Below are 12,131 nucleotides of genomic sequence, written 5' to 3'. Positions count from 1 at the left end.
ACTTTCGAATAGGCTTTTAAAAGATTAGGTTCTGTGCAACGCTACTATATAGTGTCCTGTAATAGTGTGATATCTACCAGGAATGTATTTTTATTCTATTAACTAATGGGTAAGAATCTCTAATATGGCCAACATTCGTGCAAGAATAGAAAGTCGATGGCTTTTACTTGAAAGATATATGTCTGAAATTGGTATATTGTTTGAGGTTCACAAGCATATTAGCTAAATAATAAACAAAACACAATTATTGGTGTCAACGTTCAGATCAGGATTGATTTTCAGGTTTAGAAAATTGACTTTCCTGTCAACAAACATGAGAAAATAAACATTATTATTCTCTGATGGGACATGTACATTCGCACCACTTCCATCCTTTATTTCCACACCACAGACTACCAAAGAGCACCAAAGTGTCCTTCCCTTACACATCATCTAACAGCACCAGTGTGGGCACTCACTGTTTTCAATCCCTCTCTCGTGTATCATATTCAGCCACAGAGTGAGCGCTCAAGGCTTTCCCTTCCTACTTTCAGACACACAACACAAGAGTGCACTCTGTAGTCCCGCCCTTTCATATGCCACTCAACCACACCAGCAAGTATTATGAGTTTTTACATCATAGCACACGTCATGCAGATAGCACTGCTTGCTTTCCCTCCCTCTAACACATTGCTCATCACCAGAATCTGTGCTGAACCATTCCTGCCTCGATTTCATGTGTATGCCACCTAAGGTTCAATTCCCTTTCACACACGACTCAACAGTGCCAGAGTATGCCCCTCATCCAGCTTTCCTTTCCTAATAAGAATCGTTCAACTGCACCAATTGAGAAATAACTTTTAACTGTATCTTTTAGAATACTACATTCTTAGTGTGCTTCCTATATTTTCATCTCCCCAAGATCGATTTGCTCAATGCCTTTCATTATGGAAGTTGAGCATTTTATGTATCTGATAGAAACATCTAGCCGCAGATTAATTACCTTTGAATTTCCCAGGCATCAGACTGGATACGGAAGATTTTTCTTCGAGCAGGACACCTGGGTGCTGGTAGGTGGCATTGGTCGAGTCCCCATGATGATGTCGTCCATGGCAGAAGCGAAGTCCACGTCACCCATGTAGCCACCACCTCCACGCGCTGATGTCAGTTCTTTTTTTTCTGCACCACTCAAGCGCTGATCCGTGAAGAGAGCGACCCTCTGTTACTTTTTGACAGGGGATTTTTTGAGCTTTTGTCGACCGCTTTTTGGTGTATAGGATGGTCTCTTTCGGCAGCGGGGAGAGCCTTGGTTAGATCTGTACACCTCCACAGAGAACCCGCAATATCAGCAGTTTTGTACGCTGGTTTTTCCAAGGTGGCTCTCGCTCTGCGATGCTTTTTGTCTCGAGTGGAGCTCAAGCCTCCTCTAGGCCTTTTCGCCCATACCACTCCTGCCTAGAGTTCTCAAGAAAATCATGAACGACCAGGCCCAAGTCATCCTTGTGGCTCCAGACTGGGCACTGAGAGTCTGGTATCCTGCGCTTCTGCAAATTAGCATCGATCCTCCGATCAGGCTACCACTGCGGGAAGGATCTTCTGCTGCAGCAGCTGGGGTTGGGTTTTCCGCCCGAACCTGTTAACTCTATGGCTTCTTCCGTGAAGATTGAGCGGTGGCAAGGTCTGTCCCTGTTTTCAACATCTATGCAGGGGCGGTTTAGGAGTAATGCGGAAGACATGCGTAACATTACTTCCTGTCCCCCGGATAAAGAAACTGCCTCCTGCCCACCAATCTCTGATTTAACCGCCATCTAAATATAAAAACCAATAACTGGCCTCCTGCCTTTCACCACCAGCAGCTTCTACATTTAAACTGAAGAACAAATACCTATTCTCCAGCCAGCCCATCTCTCCACCCTTTAAATTTACCCACCCCCACCTAAACTGAAGAACAAATACCTGGCCTCCTGCCCTACACGAACTACATTTAATCTTGCCACCCTATCCAGACATATAAAAAATTGGGCTTCTACCACCCAGCACTTTCCGTGTCATTCTTCCTGCTCAACCCGCAAGCCCTGCTCTCACATGGAGAGCAGAAAGCAAGCGCCACACAGCAGGGAATATTTTTCCATGTGACTTTGACAGCCTAAGGTGGTTGTTGAAGTAGGGAGTGAGCTGCCTCCATTCTCCATCAGACCAGAACGAGGCGTCAGAACCTATGGGAGGTGAAGACTTCCCATAGTGACGTCATAACATTGGGAATTGGCGCTTGTTTCTCACTGTTGTATTAGAGTTGCGAATAACCATAACTTGATCCAGTTATACATACATTCAAAAACTTCAGTAATTCTATCTCGTTAGCTCCTGAACTCTAGTCTGGTGTTCCCACTGTGGCTAGAGGGTTCTTGTTGGTGCACTGTTGTGTATCAAGAAATGAATCTTCTTTTTGTGGCTTAAAAATAGAAAATGCTCACACTCAGGTTTTAGCATTCCTCAAATAACCCTTATGCGGGAGTCCTAACCTGACGGCTGTATAAAGTTGCTGACTTTGGAATGATGTGATTGTGCGACACGCACTTTTTAGTGTGTTTGTTATGGGACACAGTCCTAAAGTTAGGGGTGCCACCTGAATCTTGCAGGTATAATTACATTCCTTTTTCTTTTCAGGTTTGTGCAGTACTGGGCAAGAATTGGAAGCGAAAGCAACATAACTTCTTGTCACAGACCCAGGTGCCGGAAGGAGGGAGTCCTGCTAGATTATTCAATTGACGGAGGCAAGTTCAGGACAATTTTTACGAAAGAGACTTACAAAAATATGATTGCATTTGAAATAGTTGTTCATCTCTTCCTGTTCTGGTGCTGTTATAGTTACCCATCTTTATGTTTTTTCGGAGTTATCTTCAAAATAGCTTTTGTTTGATCAGTATTCACGCTGCTGTGAGCTTCCTTTGAGCTTCACTTTGTATATGTTAATGGAATCCAATTTTTGTGACTGGTTTACTGCCTAGAGGTGCTCCTAAAAGTATTGATTCTCCAACCTCTTTGTGGGTGGCGTGGGTCCTTGCAGGTGTGACGTGGACGTTGATTCATGAGTTGGACTACCAGAAGTACATCTCCGTCAGGCACGATTACATCATCCTCCCGGAACCCGCTCAGACCAACACAACCCGCATGCGCTGGTGGCAGCCATTCGTGGTCACCAATGGGCTTGTGGTTTCAGGCCCCGAGCGGGCACAGTGGGCTCTAGATGACATATTGATCGGGGGCGCGGAGATCAACCCCAGTCAACTGGTAGATACTTTTGATGATGGTAAGAAACATATACGTGAGTCTGTTTATTTAAGCCTGATTTGTTTGAGTGTATGGGTTGAAGGCAACTACTAGCTCCTGTGATGCCAGCACCCATTTCTCATTTCTGTATCAGATTAAAATGTATATGTATGTGTGTGTGTGTGTGTGTGTGTGTGTATATATATGTGTATATATATATATATATGAAGAACACCTACTCTCGCCGTAACGAAAATAAACTCGGACTCCAGAGTTGCATGCAGATTCTTTAATATCCAAGTGCAAAAGCGTTTCACCATTACGGCTTGATCACGCTCGAAGATGCAACAAACCACCTTGTTTAAATACATTCATTCATTAAAAGACGGACTTTCACATGACAGCAGGTTCGATGTTATTTGAGCGGCCATCTTGTAAGGTTGTCTCTGTGCAGTTGTTTCATTCAAATAATAACATACTGATATAGTTTCAAATGAATACATGATCACAAAATTGAAATAATTCATTATAATGGTATGTGCAAGAGATCATGCATAAAAGCGCCCAAGTGGGCGTAAACACACAGTAATTAACCATTCATTATCGGATAGCCTATCATATATATATATATATATATATATAAAATTCTTTTATATATTAATCACTTGGGAAGTGATTCACATAAAAGTGTAAATGTTTGTACACAGTTTTACACCTCCATTTGAGTGTCATTTCTTTTTTGCAATTTGCAAACATTCCCAGTAGAATGCGTGAAAAGCTGTGCCACGCACTGGTTTCTAGGTAGGCATACCACTGGGAATATCACGTTGCATTTTATGATCTGTTGTTTCCCCTATACAAAGCACAGTTGACGTGCAGCCTGATTTTAAAATGCACATTTATTTTCTTTTTTCTTTTTTGTCTCAATGGAGAAAATATGTTATTGCGTAGCAAACCCCTTTACCTACTCCCTTCCTGCGTTGTCCTACACCATGTCTGTGCTTGGGGGGATTCACTCCTCTTCCCACTTTGGAAGAAGAACTTTTTCCAGGGAGGGAAGGGTCAAATAGAAGTTTGTGATTGGATACACACTTACAAGTGTGTGGGTGGTCGCATGCTTACAAGGCAAACCACGTCTTGATGCGCCCACTCTCTGGCCATTCTGTTGGGTTTGCTACAGTGTGATTATACACAGTCTTGGCAGATATTTACACGGAAGCAGACCAAGTAGGTAGCTATTGTGGATAGTAGTCATTAGTAACCTCAAACGGCTTTGTAATTAGGGTGCCCTTAATGTTTTTTTTTATTTTTTGTTTTATACTACATTTGAAGGATTAAAGCTGAGATGGCTCTATTGGTACAGAAACCTTAAACCTGCAGGCTGCAGTTATATACTATGAGCCCTGCGGATCCTTCTCCTCAATGCAACAAACAGTTTGAATGTAGTTTGGGCCTGCAGTACCACTCTTTAATAATGTTTTATATCTGGGATTGGTTATTTTATGTGTGTAGCGGTACACCTGTCAGGACTAGACTAATGGGATGAGTTACAGTTTGGCAGAGAGGTTACTTGTCGCAACAACGATGGAGTACCCTCTCCCCCAAAATCACAGTCCACCGGGCCAGTGTATAGGTTGGCGGACTGGCTCTGTCATTAACGTATTCCTCTGACAGCCCGATGGAGCCCTGGCCCTAGAAGGAAAGCCATCCGACTGTCTGCCCAATTTAGAGTGGGTGATGGGTTGGCTTTTTTGGCTGTCCATGACTGCCCTGGTAAATGGCAGAGAGGGACAGGAGGACATGCTAAAGCAGGCTTCTCCAACGAGTAGCTCGTGAGCTACTGGTAGCTCTCTTGTGTGCAGCCAGCCAACTAATTTAGTAGTTTTTACTTGGCTCACTTATTTATATGTGTAACAAAATTGTAAAGTGTGTATTCAGGATGAAAATGTGTGTATTTTTATAACTCCTAAGCTGATGTTTGGAGAACAAAATTGTTGAATTTCCAAAATATATGTAAAGCTGATATTTGAGTGATAAATTATTTGGTGTTGGAGAGGCTTATTACTGATATTACCTGATGCCAGTGGCATTCCTGCTATGACTGTCTATACTATTGATATAAAGGCATTCCAAATTGACAAATAGTTTTTTTGTTACTGCCAGCAATCCTGCTTAATGCGATAACTGCTGCTAATGTTGCATAGGGTGGCTAATCTTGTCTGATGTGGTCAATATTACAATACTAATGTTAGTAGCTCATGGTGATTTTCATTGAACATAAGTGGCTCTTATTAAGGAAAAGGTTGTAGACCCCTGTTCTAAAGCAACTACTGTTAGAGTCAGTGCACATTGGCCACTAATTAACTCCACAAACACAGCTTCATTTGGTTACCTTATAGACTAATCTCATGAAACTCCCCAATCTCTTTCTCACGTTGGTAATCAGAAACGACTTGCCCAGGTCACTTTGGCATTTTCTGACTGCTTCAGAGGCTGGAGCCTATAATGTCAATGCTGCTAATAGGGAACAAAGGGAGCAACTAACTATGTGTTGAACCTGGCCTTTTTTGCAAGGTAATCCCCAAACCTATCGGCTTCTTTCTCCTTTTTTTTGTGACCTGTTTTTGTTGGCTTTAGGACTCTGGGCACTTTACCACTTCTGATCAGTGCTAAAGGCTCTCTGTCTAAATTGTAATTGTGATTGGTTATCCATGATTGGCATATTTGAGTTACTGGTAAGTCCCTAGTATAGTACACTGTGTGTGCCCAGGGCCTGGAAGTCAAATACTACTAGTGGGCCTGCAGCACTGATTGTGCCACCCACACAAGTAGCCCTGCAACCATGTCTCAGACCTGCCACTGTAGTGTCCGTGAGGGCATTTTTAAACTGCTATGTCGACCTGGCAAGTGCACCCACTTGCCAGGCCCACACCTTTCCTTTCCTACATGTAAGGCACCCCTAAGATAAATCCAATGTAGCCCCATGGGCAAGGTGCAGTGTATGTGAAAAGTAGGATGTGTGCTGGTGTGTCTTACATGTCTTGATTGTGAAATACTACTTCGTTTTTTCACTATTGCAAGGGCTATCTCTCCCATAGGTTATCATTGGAGCTGTCTTGTAACCTCTTACAAGTGTAACTTTTAATTTGGAAGAGATTGAGATTTGGAGTTTGGGGTTTAAAAATACATCTTTTAGTGAAGTTGCTTTTTAAATTGAGTGTTTGAAAATGCCACTTTTAGAAAGTGGCCATTTTTTCTTGCTTTACCATTCTTTACCTCTACCTGCTTGTGGAATCCATGTCTGTTTTAGACTGACAGTTGGGCTGTTTGTGCATCCACTCTAGACAGTCACACAAAGGGAGCTGAGGTGTGCCCTGCAAAATCCTGATTGTCCATTACCAGGTTGATGGGTCTTCCTGTGCTAGAGTGGGGGAGGAGTTGTCACTGACACCTGAATAGGGCTGTGCATGTTCTCACACAAAGCTGTCTCCACTCCCCCCCCCCCCACCTGTGTGGTGTCTGGAGCTAGGTCAGGGAAAGGCAAGGTCTTATGCACTACAAAGACTTTTCTTTAAAGTTTGCCTACTTCAGAGGCAGAAACTGGAATAAGTAATGAAGCTTTGACACCATAACTTCAGAACACTTCTGGACTACGAGGAGATTCTGCCAAGAAGAAGAGCTGGAGAAGCTTGCCAAGGTTCTCCAAGGGTTTGCGTGTGCTTGCCCCCTATTACGAAGTCTCAGGGCCATCAAAGCGCCTGAACTCCTCTGCTGGGAGTTCTGACCTGCCAAGTGGTGCCAATTCCAGTTCTGGGCTCTTGGAGGTGGTTTCTGCTGCAAAAAGAGAAGAAAATCAATGCATCAACCTTCAGCGGCTGTTTTTCCTGCCGCAGTCTTGTTGTGCGGTTGAAAAAACAATGCATTGCCGCGGTTCGACAGAACAATCGATGCAGCGCCTGCTGTGCAGCCCATAGAGCGCCACATCCCGAGTCCTGAGCACCGTGCCTCCGACGTCCGAGACACCCACTCAGACTTTGACGCAGGCCCTGCTGTGCAGCTGAAGAAATCACTGCATCACCTGCCACGCATCTGGAAAATCGATGCAGCGCCTGTTTTGCCGCCGCCGCATTGACCCATCGCATCTGGATTTTCAACCCATCGCACTTGAGCGACAAGTTCTTCATCAACGTTGCCTAGCAGGAAGGAACCGAGGCCGCGTGTCTGGAGATCGACTCATCACCTCCCTTCACAGTAAGGAAACGATGCATCACCTCCCCTAGCAGTAAGGAACTGATGCATCTTCTCCCCTGTGCTGCAGTAAGGAACCGACACATCACCTCCCCTTGCAGTAAGGAACCGACGTCTCACCTACCCTGGGAGTAAGGAATCGACGCATTGCTTTTCTTTTCCAGCACCTCACCTCCCTTGTGCCTGTTTTTGTCTTTGAATTTGACGCATCCCAGGTACTTTGTGATAAAAGTGACGCATCCATAGTTATCTGTGACTGAACTATTTTAAACATTTTAAAAGTGATATCTTCGCTTATGTATGTTGGATTTTCGTCGTTTTGGTCTTGTTTTACTTAGATATATAATGGTTATTTTTCTAAACTGATATGGTGTCCATTTGTTTGTGTTTTCACTGTGTTACTGTTATGTACAAATGCTTTACACATTGCCTCTGAGATGGGCCTGACTGCTTGTGCCAAGCTACCCAGGGGGTGAGCAGGGGTTATTTTAGGTGTTTAATCTCCTTACCCTGACTACAAGGAAGGGCCCCTACTTGGACAGGGTGAAAGCCACTGCCAACTAGAGACCCCCATTTCTAACACTATGCATGAACAAAATTAAATTATTACTAAAATAGCTTGTTCCAGGGCACAGCAAACACTTGTGCTACGTAAATACACAGCTACATTGATTAAGAAGTGTGCTGTTTGGTGCAAACTTTGTCAGGGAAATTCAGCCCTCCAAATGTGCTGGGTTAGGCATTGAAAGCATAGTATCATTGTTGATGCGGAATGTATTGCTAATGGGGAGCCGTTAGATACAGAATCTGGACCAAATGGCCATTGTTTAGAAATGTTGTGTTCGACTTGAGGTCCGAAATCATACCGGGATTTCCACACAACCTGGATTAACATACAAGCAATTCCCATGGGAATCACTGACACAGTCTGTATTTAAATAGGTTTGGTTCCTCCCATCTAGGAACTCCGTAGGACATCTCCAGTATACCGGCTTCTAAAGAGCTTTGCCTTTGATGCTTAATGCATGTGCACTGCTGGGCTGTTGCCTTTGTCACATCACTGCAAGATGGAGCCATTCATATGAAATGACACATTGTGACATCACAATGACACATTGTTAACGTACATAGATACTGTGTGTGTGTCCTTTTGAACATGTTGCTTTGTGATATAACCATGACAGAGAGTCAACATTCAAAGATCATGCACAGCTTTTAGTTTTTTTTTTTAGCTTAGTTGTAATATTTGTATTATTATTCAAGTAAATTTGATATTCTTGCCCTGACTTTCAACTACCAGACATTTCCAGTGCTGGACTTGTCTTCTCAGGTGCTACTCAGCCCTTTTTTCCACATCACACACGAATCTAAAATGTCCTCCCTGTAGCTATCACCGTCGACATATCCAACTTAATTAAAAACAAGCATTTGTAAGCAATCTCTCCTCTTTGACCACTCCTATTTTATGAATTCACGTTTGCCTGCAGGTCCATTGTCACATTCAGTAAATTTCTTCACTCTGCCTCTACATCATGACCGCATGGTGTTGAGCTTGCATCAAACTTCCACAAAGCCGCGTCACACGTTCGTAGAGTCCATGTTGTGTCAGTGCCCAGGCTCTACTTTGGCTCCCAGGGCAACCAGAGAGAATTTGAGATAATTTTCATTGCATATCAGATGTTCTATTGATATGGTCTTAGCTTCCTTCAGGTAAAGACTTCTAAGGGAATGAGAATGGCTTATACTGAAGGCTGTGCTTTTGCAGTGCCGGCCCCCAAAATGTTGCTACAATATAGAGGTATCCCGGAAAAAAGTCTCTTCCCGAAATGTGTACAGACCTTCTTAGTCACTCAGATCTTTATACCTTTATGTATAATATACATTTTACATTTGCTTTCATTGTACATTACTTTATACTCTGATATACACTCACTTGCACCTCACACCGTACATTGCTTTATAGTTTACATACCTTTTCAGTGCCATCTACGATTAGGAGGCACCTTGGGTTTTCAACCACTCAGCAAACACAGATGGCATAGCATAACCAAGTCAACGCCCACCTTCGTATCGCAAAGCCTTCCCCTGCACACCTGACCCCTCTAAAAACGATGCTGTTCCTCATTCCGACCTTGAAAACTCCGAATCCTGCACAAACTGGCTAGGGTAAATTTGCAACAGTCAAATAATATTTCCCAGAACACTTTGTGGGCCTGAAAAAAGGATTTGGCACAGAATGAGGCACTACATGCCATCCAGTTACCATGTCCAGGTTCTGAACCCGCCACCATTGCCCCTGGTTGATGTCGGAAAATAAAACTGAGTGTCTGTATGTTTATCTGAGACCTGTCACTACTTTGTCAGAAGGTTGTACTATTCCTCAATGATTTGTAATTGCACTTACACTATCAGTATATATCAATAAATGAGAATGTTCTAAACTCTTAAACACAATTGTTATTTTGTCACAGAAGGAACTTCCCATGAGGAAAACTGGAGTTTTTACCCAAATGCAGTACGAACTGCGGGTTTCTGCGGAAATCCCTCTTTCCACCTCTACTGGCCGAACAAGCGAAAGGACAAGACACACAACATCCTGTCCTCGCGGGAGCTGATTATCCAGCCAGGATACATGATGCAGTTTAAGGTAAGGAGATTTACCTTGACCATTCGACTCTGTGTAATCTCGTGAAAATACATGTGCCAGGGGCCGCCATTTTTCTCAGGAGGCTGCCAGTGCCAGGCACATGCATGCATGTGAAAGAGAGAGTACACAATTCAGAATGTCAGATTTACAGACTTGTGGATCAATCATTACAAGGAGCCCTGGTGACGGTTAGTTGGTTGGTTGGTTGAGTGGTACTGGTCAGTCCTTCTTGACTTCTAGCTGACTGGAGAGAAAGTCCTGCACTGCAAGGAATTTCTCTGAGATGCAGGCTTTAGGGGCTCATGGGAAAGCAAAAATACAAGGTGGGTGGTGTGTGACTGAGTCTCTACTAATGGAACATAATGGAGGCTGGAATAGAGAGATTAGCTGGGGGAGGAACATATCAAGATCAACTGCAAGTATTACGTACCAACTCAAAAAGGAAGGAGACTGCATAAAGGTACATAATTGCAAACAAAATACAAATGAAACTAAAACCATATCTGCTATTCATGCTCGTAGGTGCTCCAGAGTTCGTCCCTTCTGCTTGGTCTTCCTACCATTGGTTCTTTAAAGCCTGATGTACTGAGGGAAAGGCACTTCCACTGCAAGCTGCCTGAAGAGTTTGACTTGAGCACTACTCATGTGGCACGGGCACCAGACATTTAGTGAGTCGTGTGGAGTCTGCATTGCAGTCGTGCTGCTTGCTATCCCGCTGTTCTACATAGAAACCTATATCCTGGTGGCGAGTAAGAGAAACACCGTTCTTTTATTTTCTTTGTGGTTCATGAAAATAGAAGGCGCGTTGTCAGGACACTGACTGGTGAATGCAAAAGTACTGTGGCAGTCAGTCTCATTCAGCTGTGAACCATAATGAAAATAGGAGAAGGACTCCCCCATTCCTTCTGCTCTTCTGGACTGTAGCGATGGGTGATGCAGCATCTAATTGGCCAATACTGCATCCACTGTTAAAACTGGTATCCAAAGTGCTTTCTTTGAGCTTGGCGTCCATTGATTTAATCCTCTCTAATACCAACCATGCTCAAGGCTGATTCAGGTGTGGAGATGGGAGCGTACTTCCTTCTGTCTGCCCAGAGCCCTGCAGGAAGTATCAGTGCTGAGTCCCACCTGCCAAAAAACTTCAGACGCTGAGCAAAAGAAACCCCAAGCACTGCCCAAGAAGCTAGCCTGCTCTCTGTGCAAAGCCCAAAGCATACGTGCAAAACTCTATTTTTGGCTTTTAGAGAATTTGTATAACTTCCATTGCGTTACAGCACAATATGAAATCTCTTATAAGGATAAAGGAGAAGGCAAGCAAGATCATCCCTGAGCATTTTCCGATGAAGTACATATGTAAGGCATTCCATAAGTCAGGTGTTCTTCCTGTTCTGGTGTGTACTTCTTCTTCTGATCAAGTTGTCAGTGGAGAAGAGGCAAAAGGAAGTGTGTAGCTTTGGGTGTCTGGGATCCTCCCACTAATGAATGTGTGTAATTCAGGACACTGCAAAAGCGAACCTACTACTCTGTGATCAATTAAATTTCTTTGATTATGATTCAAAGCAAATGGTTTCAATCCTAATAAATCAGTGGTGGCTTGCACTCTAGTGTGTCGGGGCTCTGCCCTCCTTGTTTTCTGACCTGTTTTTATTATATCAGCAGTAAAATGTCCAACATTATTCACTGGTGGTGTCATAAAAAAAAAAACAGTCCTAAGGTCAAGCAGCGACCTTTGAGGCAGTAATATGTGTCTGATAGCTGACAGCAGAGCCATGAAGACACCTGCACCAGTCATCAGAGGGATTGTATACATTTAGGGAAATCCCTGGCCTGGCCTCAGGGACCCAGCATCTGTGACATGCTGAAGTGTCACTCCTGATGTAACTCTGGGCACTGTAGCCCTCCCAGGGCTACACATCAATCAGCCTGTCACCCTACCCTTTCCAAATTCGTCATAGTTAGGAAAGTGGGGGTAAAAAAGCAAGAGAAA

The 12,131-nt window shown here is 43.6% G+C and overlaps 1 protein-coding gene across 1 annotated transcript in view; it reads left to right on the top strand.

The window, feature by feature from the left end:
• Nucleotides 1-12,131, top strand: part of RELN (reelin) — a 1,440,257-nt gene that overhangs the window by 1,342,702 nt on the left and 85,424 nt on the right. The window contains exons 55-57 of the mRNA XM_085653954.1: nt 2,647-2,753; nt 3,047-3,289; nt 9,969-10,144. Coding sequence (XP_085510080.1) covers nt 2,647-2,753; nt 3,047-3,289; nt 9,969-10,144 — 526 coding nt within the window. The remainder of the gene's footprint in view (nt 1-2,646; nt 2,754-3,046; nt 3,290-9,968; nt 10,145-12,131) is intronic.

Source organism: Triturus cristatus, chromosome 4_1, assembly GCF_964204655.1.
Source record: "Triturus cristatus chromosome 4_1, aTriCri1.1, whole genome shotgun sequence".
Classification (NCBI taxonomy): domain Eukaryota; kingdom Metazoa; phylum Chordata; class Amphibia; order Caudata; family Salamandridae; genus Triturus; species Triturus cristatus.
Note: the sequence above shows the minus strand (reverse complement) of the source record. Positions and strands in the feature narration are given on the sequence as shown.